Consider the following 23,238-nt stretch of genomic DNA (forward strand, 5'->3'; position numbering starts at 1 on the left):
AAACAAAGATCAATGATCCCTAGAAATGTCTGCACATCAGAGGTCTTCCATGGGTCTGTGTGAAAGCCTTAAAATTACTCTTTGGAAATCCATGGGATTTAAACATGGCGGCACGTTTGTTTTTTGTACTTTATATCCGCTATTGCAGTGACGTTTTTTTTTGACCAATCAATGGACTGCATTATGTCAAGCTCTACCCTTCAGGGTCGGATTGGTATGCAATGGCACCCCAAAAGAAGAGTAGCAAAAAAGTAGGATGGTATGGATTGGTTAATTTGGTACCATTCCCAATAAATGCGTACTGTACCGAACTGAACCGAACCGGACTGCTTGGTGGAAATGGGGCTCCAGTCTTACAACAGGGCCAAGATGAACATACTGAGCAAAATGGAGAGAATCCAAAGCTCCAGAACATCTGAAATGTAAATGTAATGTGTAATACATATTGATTTAATAAGGGCTTTTATAGCATTATAATTTGTTTTCTGTCACAAAGTCTGTGTGATGAAGATTATGTAATACAGTTTGAGAGGCTCATCATAAATACAGATGAGAATACTGAAAATAGTACTTCTTGTTGTATTGGATACTAGTTTCACCACCACAGCCTTGCAGCAGTGTAACACAAATACCAACATGTTTCCAAAAAAAGTATTTATTTAAGAAAGTATGTTACCAGACAGATCTAACATAAACATGGAGAATATTGTATACATAGTTTGATATAAAGGTATCATGATCATTCTTCTAGTTAAAACAGTCTCTGTAAAAAAAAAAAAAGAAAACTGAAAGTCTGTCAGGTGGGATTGCTCTATTGGTCCAATGACTGATGGCTTCCTGTCAGATATGTCTGCCTCCTCATTTATTTCATTGTGAACATCTGGGCATTATCATTCCGATCCCGGGCTGTCGGCAGCGTTCGCTGACTCATTTTCATCCTGACAGTGACGGGGTCTGAACAGGCTCCAGCTCTTTCACAGCGTCCTCCTTAGTCATGCCGACCTCAGCGCTCGCTCTGGAAGCTGACTTGTCATCGCTTCAACCGGAGAAGTCCCTTTTTTTTTTTTATACCCTGCTGCTGTCACCGTGTTTAGTCATACAGTCATCAACGTTAGTTACCACATGGTCTGCTGGTTGGTCTTTATTCACGTCAGGGCTTTTGTCACCATCGCAGCTCACGTCACACGGGGTCTTTTCTTCTGCATTTCTTTCCTCTTCATCGCTGCTGTCCATGATCTCGCCCTCCTCTAGTTTTTCCTCGCTTAACTCTCTCTTGGCCCTCTTCTGTTTTGGCAGTTCAGCTTCAGGGCTTGTCTCGGGGGTTTCTGTCCAGATGTTGGTACCAGCCGGGTTGCGTGTCCCTTCTTTGGATGGTGAAACGTTGGACACATCCTCTTTGTCTTGGACCGACTTGTTGCTCTTCGTTGTTAAACTACCACAGGCGGTTGCAGGATCAGCTGAAACAATATTGCCCCCTGTTAGGGTATAAAACAGTCAATTCTTTCGTCACGTTTGAATATGTTTGGAGATCTGAGTGTTAAGTTGAAACAGAAAAGGGTAGAGCAGAGCTGGGGTCATGCTGAAACTATGTGGAGAGTCAGAGAAGGACAGTAATGATGGTGTAACAGTTTGGTTTCATGCCGGGTCTCAGGATGAAGCAGTGTGCAGCGCAATTAGTTATGCAACAAAGACTGGAGAACGTGGAAGAAAGGCAGAAGAATAAATTACTGTAAAAAGGATAACTATGAGTAATAAGCCCGACTCCCCAACATAATCTCCCAACAGTCCACTTGAGGTTAATTCACTTTAGACCTCAGACGCTTTGGCCAGAATATTTGCGTCTGCATCCTAAAAAAATGGTTATCCAGCTGAGCCTTTAATATGAAATATTAATGTAATTCACCGCTTCTCTACAGTGCTGTAATAGAACACAATTAAAAAGCAGCTTGCCTCGCATTAACCGCTCATCCTGGGAATGGAGCATTACTAAAAGAATTAAACAAAATGAATATGAGGTAAGAGAATAAGTTGTTGTATTGCATAAATCCTTTCCTTCAGGAACTGTTGAAATGACCTTGGTTGGGTGTGTAACCCTAATTCTCTGAGCAGAAGAAGACAGTTACAGGATATTCTGCCTACAAAAGAACACTTACTCTGTTGGGAAGCCCAAGTCGCTGGCAGTTCTGACACCTTCACCTTTCTGAATGTCCCACAAAGTGTTTTCTAACTGTTCAAACTAATCTCCTCGCTTCAGAAACTAACCTAACTTTCCGTTTGTAAGAAGGCTAACTAGCGCCGAATGGTTGATTTATTTTAGTCATTTAGTTATTTATTCACACCGATAATATTGTTTTCTCATCATTAAGTATTAATAGAGTCTGAGCTGGCTATATCGAGTGGTTTGGCCACACTGAAAAAGCTCAGTAAGATAAATATGCAATAACCCAAATGGTTTAGATATTTTGTTTAGTGGGGCTACAAAAGGAATACAACATTAACAGCAAGATAAACATGTCATCAAAGAGACCCTGACTCATAGTCATTAAGACCACAAAGGCAGAGTCAGAGCCACAGAGTACATGTATTTTAAACCAGACCACTGACCGGCTGCAGGCTGTTTGGTCGGAGCCTGCTAGCAACATTTATTTAACCTCACTGGAAAAGCCACTGCCACAGTGTCTGATTGCTCTTTATCACTTCCTGCCCAGCTTCCCAGGCTGTGGCATGTACAATTATCAGGATGTTTCTATGACTAACATTTTTAGCAAAACATTGTGGCACCAAAGCCTTATCACTGAAAACACACACACAGACTAAATTTACTTTATTCGTCATTCAGCCTGTCTGGGTCTGAGAGTGTCATGATACTGGATTAGGGTGGTCTTTACTTACTATACTAACACCACTGAGATTAACACATTTTGATGCTTTCTGCTACTTCATGATGTGCACTAGTAGCAGTACTTTATCATGGCTCTTCTTGGCCCAAAGCGTCCTTACTTAAAAGACAGTGCCAAAGAGGTGAGATGAAAAACAGACTGATGTCGTGTTTTCTCTTTTTTTTTTTTCTTCTGTCATTTGTCAGTTCATGAAGTCACTGTCCAACAGTAAGTCATGTTTGATCCTCTTTTTGGACACGGTCACTGTTGAGGTTAAGTTGGTGTGTGTGATGCTGTGCAGAACACCCTCGTTTCCGTTGGGGTAGCATGTTGCCATAGTGAAAAAATAAGGGAACAGGGAGTCTCAAAGTCTCAGCTGGAGAAAGCAGAACATGATACAATGTTGCTGGAATTGGGGAAGTGGAGAGGGGTTTGACGTTTTGGGGCTTTGAAGGCTTTAGACTCAAGTTATGTATCCACCCTTTTGTTTAGTAACAGAAAACATGGGTAATGATCGAACCAAAGGGACAAAATGGTGATAAAGAAATGATTATTCACCAATTAAAGAAGACTTAGAGGGTTAGTGTAGGTGCAGAAGCTAGCATTAGGACAGACTTTTTTTTTTGACATTTAAGGATCGATTTAAGTTGTTTTTTTTTACCTGGTCCTTTCAGCGGATAGTTCTTCCATTGGTCTCTTAGCACAACATGCAGCACCGGATATTCAATCAGTGTTTTGTAGCTCAGGTTGTCCTTCAGGCTTTTGTGGATGTCCAACTCATGGTACCTATTACAAAAAGAAAGAAAAAAACCAAAGAGGTTATCACAAGACTGAACAGTTACAGCTTGTTGGCTAAATAATTGGAAGAGCTAATAGTGAAATGGAAAAGGCAATAGCATGGTATAGTATTGTTCTGTTTGCCAGTATTGTATCTATACACTGATGTGAGGTATTGACATTTTAATGAATTAATTTTATACTGTAAATACTAATTAAATGTTTTGTAGAAGTATACTATAAGTATTTGTGTTCCGATTCTGCAGAAAGCTGGTTAAAAAAAGTGATTGAGGATTATTTCTTTAATTGCTGTTTAATAATACTTTACCCTAGGCAGCTATAAAGACGGCAACAAGGGGCTAACATTTTTCAAACCTCTTGATTATCAACTTCATCTCTTTATTTCCAGCCGTCTGTGGCTCATTGATGGCTGAGAATCTTTTGTGGACTGATCGAGATCTGAGTCATGGTTTGGCACACTGAAGGTCCTACTTGTGTGTTGGTCTCAAGAGATGGAAAACTGACTCTACCAAGAATCAAAAACATCTCTCACAAGCTCCCTTTTCTCCAGCTCTTTGTATGAGATGACATCAGTCTAGTCTTGTCTCTAAGTAGTCCTGTCATGCATTAGGGATGGTCGTAAATCACCAGACTAAATAGTTAACTGGATTCCTGGGAGACATGGCTTCACTCAACTGATTCAAAACCATCCAGCTTAAGCTGTCATCATCAAAATACCAGGCGTTATATATTTTGGATGTATACAGAAACTGGCAGCGTCCCCACCAGCTGTCAAAGCCATGGCCAGCCATTGTTTGTTTTGCTAAAAGCACAAGCAGACGCAGAACCGCCCAGGTGGACACCCACTCCCAAAGCCAATCAAAGCACTCTGCTGTAATGTGACATTTACAGGTTTTTACTGGTGGGCCAGCTTCCAAGAAGCCCTCCCTCTTGAAGTACTGTCTCTTAGGTGGGCTAAAGATCATACTGCATGATACCATACATAAACAACAATATTAGTTGGCACTTCATGCAAGAAGGCATAACGAGAAGAAGGGAAAGCCTATGGGTCTCAAAACACATGGGGAATGTGTTGCCACAGAGCAAAGAATGGATGCAGGGGTTTTCAGGTGCATGTTCACATTACAGTTCAAAAACATCTTATGTAAAGATGAACACAAAGAATTAATTGAATGATTGAAAAAAACTGGTGGCTCATAAGGATCAAAGGTTATGTATTGAAACAGTTTTGAAAAGCTGGGATGTGCAAATATTTATAGAAGATATTTTGGCAAGCATAAGCAGAATACCAGCAAGGTCTGCATCCCTTTGCAATGTGCAAACCAGATAAATACTGTTCCGTTTCATTCGTTTTTATGTCTAACCTGTAACAAATTAATGTTCTTGGATGTTTTTTTTATTACGTGAATATAAGAGCTAAACTAAAACATCAGCAGGAAGAAAAAGGGAAGATGGCAGAGCAGATCGGGGCTCCCTGTGGTGTCGATTGGTTTGTTAAAGTTTTGGCCATTTCTAGAAACACGGCTCAGTGACTCAGCCGAGAACACGCACACATCTGGTCTCTATATAGTGTCCTAGTGAATGAACAGAACAGAGGGCAAGACTAATGTTTCCTTAAGAGAGTTTCTTGTTGTTTTCCTCTCTGCTGAGACCCAACAGCAAGGGTAGAGCATCAGTAAGGTTTCAGGGTAAAGAAATACAGGAAATAGTTTGGTATTGAATGAAGATTATTATGCCAAACCAGGCATTCCCACAAATACAAGACCATCGGGTGGGCCGCCCGGGTCTATTTACGGCCCAGCATTTGTTTTTAATCCTTGTATAATCTTCATCGCATGGACGCATGAGAGAATTCTGCTGGTACGTCCCTCCCATTGACAAACGGATTGAGGTACATTGCAAGTTTTTATTGCCTTTGTTGTAATATTTTCTGAAGCTGCCTGCTGCCACTGCTGTGCTGAACTCTTAGTTTGAGATGATAGTTGTGATATGCATCATCATCAATAAGCCTTCACACAGGCAACCTCTGGCCTTGAAAAATGAAGCCATTGCAGAAGTGCAAAATCCTGCAGTTTGTCGAGTGTCCGCTTGAAGCTAGCTCCAGGAACCCCGGACTTCACATACACACAACAACGGCAAAAAAGCCGTTTTACAGAATAAATGAACATGTTTTACAGCCTAGTACAAAAAAACGAAATAGGTCTGATAGTTACTGTCATCATGGGCACACACTCCCTCCCCATTCATCAAATCCGCTGCACATGTACAAATCTGATCAAGCAAGTGCTGAATGAACTATTCTTTGTTAAATCGTGTTCCCCTTGTGTTAGGTTGTAAATGAATTGGAGGATTGTAGGTTGTGTTGAATTTGGACACTGCATGCTGCCGACTGCAAAAATGTTCCTACATTGCTCTGTAATTCTTTCAGTCACCTTTTATGTAGCTGTGCTTGCCAATACAACTGTACGTCCTCTGTGTTATGTGCAATTATGTAATGACAGGCAAGGGCCTCATTTATAAATGCTGTGAGTGCAAAAATCTGCCCTTGAATAATGCGTATGCGCCGTATGTCAGAGCTGGAATGTTTGAAACGCCAAAGTTGATGTGAGAAAGTGCAGATCTCTGAAAAACCATGAGCCAAACATGTGCACGTTTCAGACAGCAGGAACAGGAAAGTCCATTATTCCAAAGACACGACGGCATTCAAAAAGAGCACCTCACTTAAATACACAGACAAGTTCAACTTGAGGCTTTCATTTAAAAACCATTCACCGCTACCATGATGAGTATCTACCTTTTTAAAAGAATACGCATTATTAGAGCGACAAAAACATTAGATATCGTTCATAACAGGGATTAAATGATGGACAGAACACTGATACTTTGGACTGTCATTAATAATGAAAATATATCATTCTGTCCATGCCAGAGATAGATCTTTCATTACACAACACACCCTTTTTAATTTCATGTAAAGTGTTTTAGCAAGTTTGTGTTGCTAATAATCACGTGAATATGACACATTTTCCAACGTATGACCATTCCACTGATAATGAAAGTGAATTGATGCAAACTTATTGGGCTTTCACACATGCAGAAAACACCTGATATTTCCAGGAGGAGCTGTAAGTGTGAATGCAAAGAGCCACATTTTTTGATTGGACTTCACCCGGAGTTTCTCCTGCCAGAAGCCTCGTATTTTTTCCGCCGCAAGTCTGAGTGAGATGATGTGAGAACACAGCAGGATATTCTCCAGAGAATTCACCTCAAGCCAATGGGAGGGGGGGGAGTAACATTGATATACTGTGACTGGTTAGACTTTATCACCGTGACCGCTACGATACACGTAATTAAACGGCTACATTATGTTTTAGGTTTGCTAGAATGTTCTTCTCTGCTCTTTGGTTGATGATTCCATTGAAATACACGTAGCATTGATATGAAGGCAAATATTGTTATATAGTATAGAGGACTCTGTTGCTTCATCCACGTCTTCTTTTTTTTTTACATCACGTCTTACCTCAGGAGACCCCCTGCCCCCCCTCCCTTCTGACAGGGATAGTCTCCCACTGTGAGGAGCACATGTGAACAGCCAGGTCAGGAGAACCTCTTGAGCAAACCTCCTGAAGTGATCTAGATATTTTCAGGTGTGCATATGCCTTAGCTTCTTATTTTGGTCCAGATTCCAGTTCCAGTGTTTTTCCTCAATGCTGTTTTGGTGGTTTAGTCCAATTTTGTTATGCAAAGAGAAAACTCCACTGTCCCAGAAGCAGGGATTGTGTCAACAAACAAGTCTGCCAAAATAGAAGAGCATTTCAAGTGGCGTGTCAAAATCAATTAAAATGCTCGTGTCATAAGATTAACTAATAGAAAGTGATAGAAGCATTATTGATGCTCCATGAAGCATTTTAGCATAATAAACAGAATATTTTTGGGGTTGTAGCTCTACTTAAATACAACCTCTGCACCACTTGGCACACTCACTATGTGGTAACATGTTGACATCCTTACATTTAGCAGACAACACTTTTAGAGACACATACTTATTATAGCAGTCCTACATTGACTCTGAACCCTTACACAATCAAATATGCTACTTTTATTGCTTTGCTATTTTAGTAAAACTACCCAAAACTAGCTGAGCACGGCAGGAGACCTGAGGACAGAAACTCTTACAGCACTTCAGGGTAAGCTGACGGAGAGCAGATCTGCGGGCTCAGGAGGGCTAAGGAGAGGGTTTGCCAAAAATATGTGAGAGAAAATGTTTGGACAGGACAGAAAAAAAATAATAATCAGTGCCTGATTTGGTGCACAACATTGGTGAAAAAAGTACAAGTGCACAAAGTTGCACAAGTTTCTTCTGTGGCTTCAAATGCACAAACAGCATCTCCACTTCAGACACTTCCAACAGGCGTAGGTGTTCTGTGGGATTCGGCTGACTGAGAGGTAAAGAGGAGGTACGGGAAAGGAGGAAAGTTCATCCTCTGGATCTCAGGAGGGGAATGAATAAAAAGTAAACATTAAAATAAAATAACACAAACAAACACCCGCAGGAGTTTGAAAGGTTCTCTTGATGCTCGGTGAGTCTCATTTCCAGTAACAGAATGTTGACCGGTTACACAGCTATGTTTAGTTTAGCACAAGAAGCTCTTTTATTACAAGCTGGTTGATATTCCAGGAGAGATACAAACAAAAACATAAACTCAGACCCTTTGTGTTCGACTTGGCCTCAAAGTGGCCATGACATCTGCAGTCCATGACTTCATAACCTTAATAATATGTTTCAAAATTACGGGCTTTCTGTTAAGACTGCTGCATTATTCCACAACATTGAGGCCCCTCTGTGGTTTGCAGTGGGGTGACCTTGTTCATGACCCCTTAAAAGCGTTCTGTAGTAGACCTCGTTTTATTAGAGCTCAAGTCTGAGTCTGCAATGGTGTTATGTAACTCCACAAAGTCAACATAAGGTAATTCCTTCCCCGGAAAAGCATTCTAATTTTGCTCTACTTCCATTCATCACTATTATATTGACAATGCAAGATCTCTAAGAAATGAATTATGGCCTAAACAGACGCTCATTAAGCACCCCATCCTCTGAGCTAGGAAGGTGTGACAGGAAAAGGTTACAGAGAGAAAGTAGAGAGGGGAAAATTTATGCCAAGAATTAGTCAGTATCACAGCCTTGACAGGACACTGTCTCTAAAGTGTGATTTACGACTGCGGCTGTAATAGACTAATCGCTGTAATAGAAGTCATTTATAAAATCTTTCTCTGGAAACTGGAAACACTGTTACGTCTATGATATAAATGAGTATGACTCAAAAATGTCTCCGGATACGGCAGGAACTGTCTGCGTCTACATACCTCTCTACCTGGATTGGGACTATTTCATGTGCTACGTCTAACCTCTACTAACTGGGGGGGCCATGGAAACAGTGAAACATGTTAAAATGTGGCCAGATATACAGGTTGTTGAAATGTTTCTGACCCCATGCTTGCCACTTTTGGAGGGAGAAATGATTCCTGTGCAGGATCACACTATATGCATACACTGTATAGGTGAATAAGCATGACTTTGCAGTTCTATAAACCAGTGGTTCTCAACTGGTCTGGTCTCAGGAACCACCACCAACTCCTCCATGAAAAATCGAGTCCCAAATTTCTGATATTTTTCAACCAATCAGATTATTTTCAATGAGAAATGTTGCAGTTTGGACCCTCAGACTGCAGAACATGTAACACAACAACAGCGACCGACTGGAAGCTGCTCTGTGACCCACTTCTGGGTCCCGACCCATCAGTTAAAAAAAACCTGCTATAAACAGTTACAAATCATCTTCAAATTCATCGTCCCTGTTTTGAATGAATGAGGAAAATGGTCTAAGCAATACGAGGCTTTGGGAGCATAGTTTAAGTTTAGTTCATTATCAAGGAAGCAGACAGACATCATCAGGCATGTGTTAAAAATCATAAAACCTTCTTCACAGTTTTAAACTTCTACTCTCACACAGACGTATATTAACCCATCAGCGCCAGCCGTGAGGGAAAACTAGACACAGCAGGGTAAGCTTTTCATGAGGGTGAGACCCTGTGAGAGAGGTTTTATCAGGCTTTAGAAATCCCTGCCCTGTGACTCACACTTATGTAACATTATGGAAGGGCACAGGTGCACACTGTTTTTGTGTAGTGTGTGTGTTGCGTGTGTTGTGCGTTAAACAAGGAGGCATCAATTTATGTTTACATGAATGTGAAAATGATCTATGAAAACAATAATCACAGAAAGGATCAATTTTTTCTCTCTTCATGCTTTAGATGCAAAAGTATTTCCTGCATTGTTTTCACATGGAAGTAACCATCAGCTGAGGAGAAAACCTTTGACACATTTGAAAACTTCTGAGTGAAAATCAGATTAAACCAATGAAGCCAACCTGTCTGTTTGAGGAAATCTTAAGAAATGTAGTCTCCACATGGGCATTATTAATGATTACCCTGTGATCATGTCGGGTTATATATTACCTTGTGATAACTGTATTTGTAAAGGAGACACTGTGAATGTGTGTGGGGTCACAGTAGGGCTGCTCAATGAAGGCAAAAATCATGATCACTATTATTTTGATTGGTATTTTGATTAATTTATCACACTTAAACACTCCAAATTCTGAAGATACACACACAATAAACACGTGGAAAAAATGTAAATATACAAAAATGATGACATATATAATAATGAAAAAAATAAAGATTAATTAACAACGTTTTGGTTCAAACATTTTCCACACATGTTAAGACCTTTGGACAAAACAAGCACAACACGCATGTGGAGCAGTAGTGCTTTAATCTCGATTATGTTTTCATTGTCTTGGGAAGCCAAATTTTAAATTTAAATTGAAACTCGATTCACTGTCCAGCCCTTCATCCCAGAAGTGACACTTAAAACTTTCTTTACATTCGTGTATCTGTAAAAATCTGACCTTCTAACAGCTCATGCCAAATGTTGGCACTAAAACGACTTCATCTCTACACACGTTTTTTTTTTTTTTGGTTCTTCCGCTCTATTTCCGGCAATAAAATTAAAATTTATCGGCTAAGAAAGTGGGTGCAGCCCAGCCCAGTGTGCAGAACAAAAGGAGTATGTATGTGTGTTACGAGGATGAAGGATGGGAGGTTTCATGACGTTTCATCCTGGCCAGGGGGGTAATGATTACGAGGATCATCATTCACTCCATGACTAAGCGGGAATGGAGGACAGCCAAGGAATCTGAATGTAGGCGAGGCGAATGGGTGCTATCAACAAGCCTTCATGACCCCCATGACAAAAACGAGACAGGAAGGGGAGAGCGTACAGGACAGGACTTGTGGTAACAGAGTGTGAGAGAAAGTGAAAGACAGCAGATGAAATGTATTTACAAGTTGAGGGGAAATGTCTGAAACAATGGAATATTTCAGTGTTGGAATCAAAAGTTCAGAGTGAAGGGAAAAACAAACCTTGAGGTCGACAAGCCAAAAAGTCTGTGTAGCTTTTCATGAAATTAAGTAGTCAGTGATGTCACGTTCCTAAAAAAAATGGTGGTGATTTTTATGCATGCTGAATAAATCAGTCTTGTCTGGTAAATCCAATCATACGATCAGAGTGGTCACACAGATTTGGTGCCCAACAAGAACAGGAAGCTGACACATTAAAAGTAAAAAAAAAAGATCCCATCGTTTCATTTGATACTCAAAGAACAGACACAAATCTTAAAATGAATGTAAATCCTGCATCTTATGTTAACTCCATATTTGTCAATCAGCAACCCTCAGGGATAAAAATGGAGCCAATGAAAAGGTGCCAAAAACTGCTATTCCTCAAATGACCATTTGTCTCCAATAGTGAGTCAATTCTCTATCCCTTTTTTCAAACCCAGCGCAGTTTTGGCAGATGGCTGTTTCTGCCTCTTTACAGGACGTTTTTTTTTTTTGCCGTTGTAACTTTGCTAAATGTAGCTTAGTGCTCATGATGAACTAATGTTGGGTCTTTGTAATATAGCGAAGAGTAAAATGTCTTGGGATAACAGTTGTTATGAATCTGAGCTATACAAATTCTGATTGATTGATGTTAGAACGCTCATCATAAACATGTTTACAATCTGGTACATTTTAGGTCTTTATAGCTAAATCCTCTAAACATTACAACTGTAGGGCGATGCGTTTCAATACAACGTCCTTGTTGGAAACATGATTAGGCTTAAAGTTATGAATAATGCAGGGTGTAGCATGAAGTTAAAGGTGGGAACAAAAACTGGCTGTTAGGCTTCACCTCAGTTAGTTTGATATACTAAACTTCATCTCTTTGTTCAAAGAAGACTTTTCTGGCAACAATTAAACATGACTATGGCCAAAACACAAAATGGTGATCCACAAACCAATGGCTGATGTCAAGGAGCATCCAACTACTTCTTGTATACAGTCTGTTATTTGTTTGTGATGTGTGTTTTTAATACGTTGGTTTAATTGCACATTTCATCATGTGCCATTCGTTACTATCTTCTGCATTGGGAGTTTGGGGAGAATTTCTTTGACTGCCTGACTGAAGTATAAGCTATGAGTCTAGAAAACATCCAGGCTGTTCACAGCTGTGGGATTCAGATCTGTTTTTTGACCTTGCACCCACAGTGGCAAGGACGAAAGCGAAGGTATAATTCCCTGAGGGTATCGCGGATGAATGGCATAATAATGAAAATGGGAAAGGTGACTAGTAGAAAGTAAATCTCACCTCACTGAGTTGGCTTTCCTCCCCTCGGCTTTCATGAAGACCTTCACATGGTCAAAGGGAGCGCGAACATACATCTTCAGCCTGAAACAGAAATTCACATCAACACAGGAGACTTGGACTTGGACACTCAACTCCAATCCCACCCGTAAGAAAAGACAATTAAAAAAAAGAACATATGGGAACACTGACTCTGCAGAATTTCCCTTAGTGGTTACCAAAAAGGTCAAAAGACAAAGAGCTCATTGAGTGTAGGAGAGGACAGACTCAAATGTACACTTGTCTGGTATGCTGACTGATATACAGTATGTGTAGGCTACTTGTGGAAGGGACAATCCTCCCTGCTACTGACGGCCACAGGACCTGAGCCCACTGTAAACAGAAAACCAATGGGCCATGGAGTGTTAAACCCCAGTCATTTGAATCTTGTCTAAGTACAGTCTGTGTCTACATGGCTGGCACTGAACCAAGTTAAATGTCTACCTTTAAGCTCCAGTTGTAGCTTTTACTTTTAATGTATTTAGTTGACATTTCTATCCAAGGCAAATCATGCAAACCATCATGTGGATAAAACCCTAAAATGGCAAGAATCATTCAAGTATAACAGCTTAATCAAATATGCTGAAATGTATCACAGTAGACGGCTTATCTCCGACTGTCATCGGTACAACGGTTGGGTCAAAGGAGTCAGATCACGGTTCGGCTAAAGGTTCAGATTAAAAACCCCCGTGTTCTGCAATCAAAGAGGCTGCCTTGTTCAAATACTGCCGTTCACGTTAGGAGACACACAAGTCTGGGAAATAAAAAAAAAGAAAAGAAAGCAAAGCAGGAGCAAAATTACAAAGATAAATTGCGGCAAATAACATTGTGGTAATTAGACCTTGCATGTTTTTACACCATCCAAATCCTGTGTTGCAGAAATTGGATTGCGCTGACTGATATTGAAAGATCAGAACAGAAAATGAGCTTTGACTAACAGCTTCTTTGTCTAACGCTAACTGAGTTTTCTCCACAGTTGCATTGAGATGACGTGAGCCTATTGAAAGCAGCCACTTCAACTATTCATCCACTTGATGGGAAACATTCACATTCAAGTGTTTGGTACAGATCAGCAGAGTGTTCAATTCAGACACAATCCCACTCCAACGTTAATTTTAATTAGAAATAGAGAAAGTGTTGAGAGGAGGACAAAAGAATATCTCAGACACTAATTGAACATGAATCTGTTAACAGCTGTATCTATTTATCGTCCCATTCCTTCTTTCTTCCAACAGAAAGACTGATTGACTTGTACTTTATCGGTAACTGGGGCATAATTCCTAAACACACGGTTACCCAACTCCATTACAGACGCTCTAGCATGAACGTGACAGTGAACCTGAAACTGGTGATCAAACTCACAGCTACAGTCGTGGCCATAGATTGCCTATATGTTCACATCTCAGCTTTATATAAGCAGAGATGGTATGATATCATTTTCATCCCAGTATCACATTCGATACTTACACCTGGGTGAAAACTAGGGTTGGGCATCCAAGGGTAAAACTTAACGCCAACTCCAACACTCGTCAGCGGTGTATGAATGGGATTAATTACTTCTGATGGTCACTATAGCAACCTCTGCAATCAGTGTGTGATTGGGTAGGTGTGACGTGGGGTAAAAGCACTTTGAGTTTGAGTAGTCAGAAGACTAGAAAAGTGATATCAGCTCAAATCCATTTACCAATAATACTTAAAACTGCATCTTAGCAACACAATTTTAGACAACATGAATGGTCGTATGATACGTAATACACCCATGATAATACGACGCAATTACACACAAATGTAGTGTTGTCATAGTTATGTTGAAAAAAAGGGGGGTGTGACTAACACCATGCTAAGATGCTTGAGTGAAGACATAATAGTATCTGCAGTTCAACAGCAATTGGGTCAGTCAGCTTTATCTGCCACAGTGTCATTTCTAGTTTTTACACATGAGGATCCAGTAACTAAACACAGCAAAACTTCTCATTTTAAGTTTTCAAAAGGAGGACCATTGGCGGAGTTGCAGTTATTGTCTTTAAACGTTGAGGTTTTCCAAACCACTTTTCAATGTGGAGTTGATTTCGGGGTCTATTATCACATTGTTAAGTTTTCTACATTTATTCAGGATTCAAGTGACTGAGGCAAAACAACCGAGTGTTTAAAATTCAACCCGGGACTGGAACACATCAGTCAAAGGTTTCTGAGTTTACTGAAGGATTCAGCAGGATGAATAAGAAATCCAAGAAGCAGTAAACATGAACTCATTAAAATCAAATACACATGGTGACACAGCTTCGTACTGAAAATGACACCCTTACACTTGATGCCAATAATGTGGACAGATGCTGTCGCTCCAGCTGTACAGGGCCAATTTTGATTTGTACTGTTCCCATTTTAATCAGTGTGAATTGGCAGACTGTAACATGAGTATGTACTCACCTGCTTTGGAAAAAACCTTCAATATCAAACTAACAACCAGCTCATACACAAACACAGAAACTCACTGCTCTTTGTTGTTTGTGTCCATGTCTATCACAGACAAGCTACTTTGTTTTAAGCACATTGATTTGTATGTTTAAATGTATCATGTACCAGTTAAATCAGCGAGTGTTGTTCAATTCTGAGGTTTCAAATTGATTTATAAAGCAAAACACTGTTTGCATTAATGTAATATATATATATATATATATAAGTATTCAGAAAACAAGGCTAAGGCGGAGTGATACATATTGTGAACAGTCCCAGTCATTTTTCACTCTGACATCAGCACTCATGGAATGCCTGCTGTACAATCAGATTGCTTTGTCGTAACTACCGGCAACTGCTGTATAAAATGGGATTAGAAGAAGAAGAAGAAGACAGCAGGATAATTCCAAACAGCGATGAGAAGAAGTTAAAAGATAAAGCATGACAAGCAGTGAAACTAACACTAAATTGTACTGAACTGTAGATACATTGATCCTGCACTTGACCTTTTTTGTGGGCACTTTTTTAATTCTTCAGTTCATCAGATATTGAAATGTATTATCATAACTGTCCTGTAATAACTCAATTACCACAGAACCACTGTGTCCTGATGTTATTAGCATCTATCTTCAAATAGAGAGTTACCCTGCGATTCCCACTCCAGGTATAAATGTCTCCTGGATCGTTAAGGGAACATCACGATAGCTTAAACATGTCCAAATGATTTAAGGATTTTAGACTTTTGAAAAACCCAACTAACATCCTGCGTTTGATATTGTTCTTGGGTTAAGTATCAAAGTTAAAGGTAAAGGTTTTATGGTTGTGTTGGTACATCAGAAACAAAAATAAATTTCCCAGGTAGGTAAGGTTGAGCGTTGATGGTGCATTGCTTACTTTTGTCGAGTCACAGGGTCAGACTCTGTAGGGTGAATATAAGGGGTCAAGATCTGCTCCAGGGTTTGCTTCTCCGACACCCTAAAAGATTTGTGAAGGAAAAACAATGTGTGAAAATGATTTGTGTATTATCATCTAAATCTATTTAAATCATAGTATTTAAAGGTAGCATTCACATAATATCTAAATCATCAGCCTTAACATGTTTCAAACTCTTCTCTTAAATTTTTATGCCGAGCTACAAACACTGTAAGTACTGACATCATTTTCTGTCGATAAAACAACAGCGGGTGCTTCAGGAGACATTTGATGTGTAAACTCTCCAGGAAATTGAATATAGTTGTATGACTCACCTCCTCTGACTGAACTCTGAGCCGCTCTGAGGAAAGATGAGCTTCACGTGCCACAGGAAAAGTCGTTCTCTAGATGCAACACAGAGGAGAAAAAAAAAATGTAAATTTAGTATGAGCTTATCAAAAACAGTAGTGCTTGTTGTCTGTTTTTCAACACAGACACATGAGGTCACCGCTGCTCTCACAGCATTCCCTTCCCTTCACAGTCAAACACAAACGCTCTTGTTTAAATTCAGAGCAGAAAATGGATTCAGCCTTAATCTGTCCAAGACAATACGCCTGGCTGCTTCCAAAATCGTGTCCATCTGTGTGACTGTGTGTGTGCGTGTGTGTAAATAGTAAACCAGTGGTCACCATGGAGACAGTGACATATACACTCAATAGTAGGACACCAGCTGGTGGCTATCAAATAATGATCACCTTCTTCTGGGGTAATGCTCTGGGCAGTACTTATTACATGGAGTTGGGGTTTTATTGGGGTTGCTGGGCGTGCTCTACAACCAAACATTTATCCCCTCCAGAGCTGCTGCGTTCATGCGTATTAATGTGATCATGATGCAAAAATAGGCAACAACATGTAATATTTTTACAGTTGTGCGACAAACAAGATGTAGTTCTGGATGAATGTGTTCACAGTAAAAGCCTCAAATGAACATTTGACACATTAAAATGAAAGTACCAGGAGGGGAGAAGGATATGTTTCATGGAGATCAAACGAAGAAAAACATAGAAAATATGTTGTTTTTTTTGTTTTTTTTGCCTCAGCTACATCAAACAAGTCCTGTTCGCCACAGTCATTTGCCCTACATACTGATTCGTACCTCACAGCAAAGACTTGCATTGACCAAGACCACAGAATTTGCCGTTTTTAGGGTGGAGCTGATTTATGAACCAATCCTCGGAGCAGAAGCACGGAGACCTTCATGGATGTGAGCGATGGAGATGAAACGACCCAAAGCATAATTGTAAGGCACATACAGTGCACCTTGTTATTAAGGGTAAGAACTCACCGAGAGAGATTTAGAGCGTGACCTTGGGGTTTCTTCTCCCGTCTGTTATATAAAGATTGTTTTAATCTTTTTGGTCTACACCGCTATCTGCATATTTGACTTGGACGGACCCTGAGGACACCGTAGAACCATCTTCGGGATCCTGTTCACGTCATTTAAATACCTTTACCAAATTTTGTTCAGCAATATTTCAGCACTGCAGAATTTCTACGGCCGTAGCCAAGTGGCCAAAATTAAGTTCTTGCTTGGGATTATTAGTTTATTGTTCAGCACATGGAAGAGTTAGATATGTGATTGGATATAAACTATAATGAAGGATAAAAGCGTGGGTTAACAATTCAGGCAAACAAAAAACGTAATTCTTAAATCTGGAAGAATCTCCTCTCGGTTTTTTAAAATCTTTTTTTCCTGTGACGCCTCTGTTCGACTTTTATCTTCTGTCAAACTGTGATCCTACAACGTAATTGTCTATCAGATGATGATAAACATGATTGCCTATGGGTTCAGAGACTGAGTTTTACTTCATTGAAAATGATATCATTGTGGACTGATGTTCAGAACACAACTAAAGAAGTGACATCAGGTTCTGAAAAAGAAGGATGGAAATATTTACTTATTTTTTTGACAGTTCACCGCCTGAATAAAGCCTTAGATACAGTCAAATCAAAGAAGTTAGGGTGAAGCTTGATTTGTCTTGAATGGAGAAAAATTTTGACTTTCTTTGGTTCACTTTATTGCCTTCAAGAGTTAAAAGCATTAAGCCGAATAAAGCAATGCAATGCTAATGTGTCTTTTAATAGCAGACATGGATCTGGTGCTTGTAAGGTTGTTTTGGGATTCCAAATGGAAACAGAGCGTTTTTTTCCCTTGAAAACAAAAGAAGATGGGTAGGAGGGGTTTAAGAGTAATGGGGTATGTGCAAAACTGGAGGAACACCCAATGAAAGGTGGTTATAAGTTTCCACTTGGCTGCGAGGACAGGGTGAAGGGGTAAAACTGTAGGTTGTGAAGGCAGCAGCAGGCATGATGGGAGAGTGAAGACAAGGGGCTGGGCGGGGATTCCCTACGCAACAGTGGGAGGAGGAACCCAAAACCTCCAACCCCCTTAGTCAGAGGAATTTATGTGTTTGCTAAGTTTTGGCTGAGTTTCATCTCGGCTGTATCCATGCGTACAAGTGTACACGTGTGCAGGTGTATTTGTGTTTGTACGTGCAAGCAAATGAGGGTGGGGCACCAGGTGTGATGCCATTATTCTGTCATTACGACAAATGGAAACTATGTCCTCCAATGGAAAAGGGGCTTGCCCAAAGATGCATGCAATCATGTCAGGCAAGGCCTCGGTGCATACCTGGGACACATGCCAGCATTCATTGTTTGGAAAAAAAATAAGAGAGGAGGAGAGAGCAGCATGAAAAAAATCCAAACAGAGGCACCAGAAACAGCTTTTCAGAAGCAAAGCCATTTAAAATTTAAAGGGGGCAAGCGGAAAACTGTGGAAAGCTAGTTGTGGAAGGAGGCTTGCCATGAGTAACTGCATTCACAAGAAGAACACTTTCTCCTGAAAACATGTCTGTTTATAAAGACTAAGTGATTAAACCACATGAAGATGATGCTGAAAGGTTTATAACATCATCATAATTCCATTGGAAAGCTATCTGATCCTCACGTGTCCTGCATTAGGAGACATTTCATCCTTCAAGAAGGATTACTCATCAAACAGCTTGTTGGAACACAAAAAAAAAACTTAGACTAACTTAATCAAACTGGAAGATGTAGAAAAGAGTTGAAAAATGTAAACTTGTTTCAGTTTTAATGTTGTAAACGTGATTAAACCGCTTTGCGTTAGTATACAAACGAGAAAGAACACTCTCCAGAGCCAACATTTTCCAAGGGTAGACAGTACACTTTGTGTGATCACTTCTGAAATTAATACTGTGAGCTCTGAATTCAGGTTCTGTTTATTTTGTCTGAAAGCGAAGCCTCAGTGACCTGGGAAGCAGACCTTGAGGTTTCAAATTATGTTAAGCATCCTGACTTGCATCCTGAGTGGCTCCTGATTCATCTTTCTTAAATTGGCAGAACAACAATAGTTTTTTGTTCCCTTTAGTAGGATGCAAAATATTTACACAAAAAATAATGACTCAAATCATCAGTCTGGATTTGTTATGAGAAGTCTTTTAAGTGAAATTCCAAAGCCCTGTTTTTGGGAACAAAAGCCTGTTAAATGTGTCAAAACAAAAGCTACAATATAAAGTTATTCATGCCCTGGAGCAAGACTAAGAAGACAACAAAAGCACAACGAATTATGATTTGAAAATGTCTTTTGATGATGTCGTCATTGCTCATTACGGATTAATTAGTCATCTTTGCCCTTTGGAGATGTGTAAATACGTCTAAGGCTTGTGACTAGGCTTTGGAATCTTTGCTCCGCTTTTTTAAAACTTAATTCAAAACTAGGAGTGCACAACGAGCAGCGTTTTTGTTTTAAATGCGTACCAAACATATCAAAAATTAACTTAAATCAATGGCATTTGAGGACGTAGTTTTGCATTTCAAAATAAAATCTGTCCAAAAGTCTGCAAATCACAAGGGAGACTGAGACATGAAGCAGGCTCAAAATAATGATGGATGGATTTGTTGACAAGAAAACAGTCTGTCGATTAAGTAAGCGGTTGGGAGTTGATGGTGCCATCAACACTAGAGTGCAGAAAAGCCTGGCTGGTTGTCTGGCACTCAAAGCAGATCCATCTGGCTGGATTAAGGATTGGACAGATCCAACAAAAATGGCTCAACATATGAAACCATGTGTCCTGTGAATCTGCCTGTCAGAGGAAGGTGCCAGGATCTGGGTGGCTAGTAGGTGCCGCTTGAAGCAAATGATGGGACTTTGGGGCTTCAGACATACAAGTCAAGGTCCCACATCTGGAGCCTCAACCTCAGGGAGGTGGAGAAGCAGAATGGCTGATGGACGAAAGGAAAGGAAAAGTCGAGTATCACAGGCAGTGGTGTCTTAAGTAGAGGTGGGAATTGCAGGGAAACTCCTGATACAATCGCAATACGTGGCCCACGATAATAATATCACAATACTGCAATTCTGTGATAATTGATATATTGCAAGACAATCTGATAATGATACATCATAATATATGAATTACTGAAGACATTGCATTTATTTACTGCAATTTGTAATTTTCACCTCTTCCCTTAACTTCTTGTTACCTCTGTCCTACATTACCCTGCTCTCGTCTTCTTTCAAGCTGTGAACTCCTTTTCATGTTACCCTTACACATGTCACAAGCGCCACTGTGAGGAGTCATGAAGTGGTGACACAAAGGGTCAATCACCTTTTTTAAAATATTGATTTTTGTCACCAGCGATTGGATAAATGTATCACACGAGTAAGGAAACAACTATATATTTCCATGAAGGTATTTTGTCCGACCTCTTAAGTTAAGACTCCTCAGGCTTGAGTCTCAGTCGCTGAAAAACTGCTGCAAATCAGCAGGGGGTCAGCATTTCAAACACGCTCCAGCTCTAGTCTAAGAAGGCATAAAGATGTTTAACATACGCAGGGTCTAAGTACACACGTGTTCATAAAAGGAACAACACTCTGCTTTGGCCCCACTTGCAGAAACATGAGGCTGTGAAGAGAGACCTGTTGAAATAAAGAAAAATCAGGAGACATCTCTTGCCATCTTTAAACTCTGACCAGTAATGGGGCAAAGATGTAATTGGTCTTTGAAGTGCAGAGGCATTGGCTTTAGGTGTTCTGTCCTGTCCTGAACTGACATTTTGAACATCTGGAAAGTTTGACATGATGCTCTTGCTAGATGTAAAATCAAAGCATTACACAGCTCATTGGGATTAATCCTCTTGAGACCATGTATGTTTTTGTTACCAAAGTTCAAGGTAAAATGTCTAAAAGTTGTCAATACATTTTGCCAAAGCAGTCCCCTTTGGAGCCAAAGTGGATTAAAAAGCCAAAAGTTGAAACACTAATGTTCTTCTGTCCAAAAACCAACCTATGTAATTAATTATAAACAACACATGGGAACCTAATTATCAAAATTTCAGCTTCAGCCCATCAGACATGACACATTGCAAGATTATATTCTCTCCGGCTCATGAAGCACCCTCAGATTTCTGCCATTTTGAATTTCCCTCAGAGCCAGAGAGCGGCATGCAGCCTGCAGTTATGTGGCCAATTGTGATGACAGCGTCTGCAACACTGATGAAACTGCTGCTTACCATTCTGATGTGAGCTTTGCCTTGGATGGCAGCCGGCATAAACTCAGCTCTGAATCAACTGTGGTTAATCAAGCCGATGGCTGCTAGTGATTGTTTCACTTGCACTTTCTGGCACGTGACTGTGCAAAGTGATGAGGAGTCGTCGTCGCAATAAAATCTGCGGTGAAATATGGGTTTGTCTGCTTTAATCAATTTGTGCATTCATTCATCACGTGCAGTATTTCATACACCGCTTGGGTTGAATGTTACAGCTATGTCTCAGCATTTTTAAAATTACAATAATTGGCCTAATTGAGGTTCTAAGATTACAACCGATTTCCAATGTACAAGAATAGCAACCATCAGCAGTTTTTCTGCATGTGTATTTCCACTGCACTTCCAACTAACCGTGATGTATCAGTGATGGCAATTCATTTTGCTTCACTTTAAGTTCTGACTCAAGGTGAACAAAGGTTAGTATTCCTCATCTTACCTTCATCAATCATGGAATTAAAGCTTGGTAAACGTTTAAAAAAAAAAAGGCCCACCTTCTGTGTGCTTTTCCATGCTATTGCAGCTGTAATGAAATTGAGAAAAGTTTGTTGAACTTCTTTTGAACTCTATCTGCTGTTGCTTCAAATTTAAAGCTATCACCAAGTCAACGAAGGGCTTTTATTAACGCTGCAGGAACAAGTTTTGCTGACTGGATATTTCCAAATGTTTATTTGTAGTCAAATTTGTGTTAATAGTAAATCTGGTCAATTTAAAAAACGAAACACTTAGTGGGTGTTACACTGACCAAGAAAGCCGAGTTGTCCTGCACATGGAGCTTTGGAGGCAAAGCCAACAAGAATGCTTTGATGCTAGCAGCTGCAAACCTCTGCTTAGCTCCACTGCAGTTCTACATCTGTATACTGTGTATCCAATTAAAACTGAATATATGTATAATGTATCCATGTCAATGACATCTTATGGCTCACACATGGCATTCTGTTGTTGGAGGTGTTTCACAGTTAGTTTACACTTTGAGGGAATTCAGAGAACAGAAAGTCAACAACAAACTACATGAGATGATGAAACTGTTAAGAACAACCGACAATAGCTGCAACAAATTCCAGTGTTTGTCATACTATATGCAAAATGTGTTGCAACCCTTCTAGCCTCCCTTAAATGTATGTAGGAGAACATGTATGATGTTGATATTGGTATGGATTCTTTAATAAATTCATTTTATTCTCCCACCTTATTTTATGGTATTCTTGAGTTCACTCTCCTCAAAAAGGAGCAGAATCAACCAATCAGCTCAGGCCAGGCAGGTTAAAAAGGGTGCCATTCCAGTGGAAAGGCGCATTCTTTAACTGTAATTAGTTGTGGGTAGAAGTGATCATCAGGAAGCAATAACGTACCATTTAGATCCATGCCATTAGACGAAAAAGTATGACAACATGTCTGCTTCATTTCACACCATAGCTAAGCTGTGAATAGCAAGCAAGAAATGCTTTTATGGATTGAGCAGCTGCAGCAAGAACATGTGGATGAAGCCACCGAGTCAGATGATTTTTTTTTTGTAAGTTTACGTGGAGCTGAGGTTGCAGCTGATTGGAGTATGATGGTTTTTAGTTCAACAGCTAAAAAGTCATGCATTTTGAATATGTAAAGACGAATGGAGGGATGTTTGAAAAGTAAAAATAGCACACAATGTTGTTGACAGTCGTATCTTCTCATTTTAAGAAGATATTGGTTTGTTCAGTTCCTCTTTACATGAAAATTGTTTTTTCCTCATCTTATCAACAAGTTGCATTCTTATCTTCAACACCTCTCAATATCAACAAAATC

General features: G+C 39.9%; 1 protein-coding gene across 1 annotated transcript in view; it reads right to left on the reverse strand.

The window, feature by feature from the left end:
• Positions 1-628: 628 nt before the first annotated feature.
• The window catches only part of znhit6 (zinc finger HIT-type containing 6), a 36,252-nt gene continuing 13,642 nt past the window's right edge, over positions 629-23,238 (reverse strand). Inside the window, exons 6-10 of the mRNA XM_061034409.1 lie at positions 16,167-16,235; positions 15,814-15,894; positions 12,430-12,510; positions 3,541-3,665; positions 629-1,457 (exon numbers count right to left, since the gene is read on the reverse strand). Of these exons, the coding sequence (XP_060890392.1) occupies positions 1,066-1,457; positions 3,541-3,665; positions 12,430-12,510; positions 15,814-15,894; positions 16,167-16,235 (748 nt within the window). The 3' untranslated portion in view covers positions 629-1,065. The remainder of the gene's footprint in view (positions 1,458-3,540; positions 3,666-12,429; positions 12,511-15,813; positions 15,895-16,166; positions 16,236-23,238) is intronic.

This window comes from Labrus mixtus, chromosome 3, assembly GCF_963584025.1.
Source record: "Labrus mixtus chromosome 3, fLabMix1.1, whole genome shotgun sequence".
Classification (NCBI taxonomy): domain Eukaryota; kingdom Metazoa; phylum Chordata; class Actinopteri; order Labriformes; family Labridae; genus Labrus; species Labrus mixtus.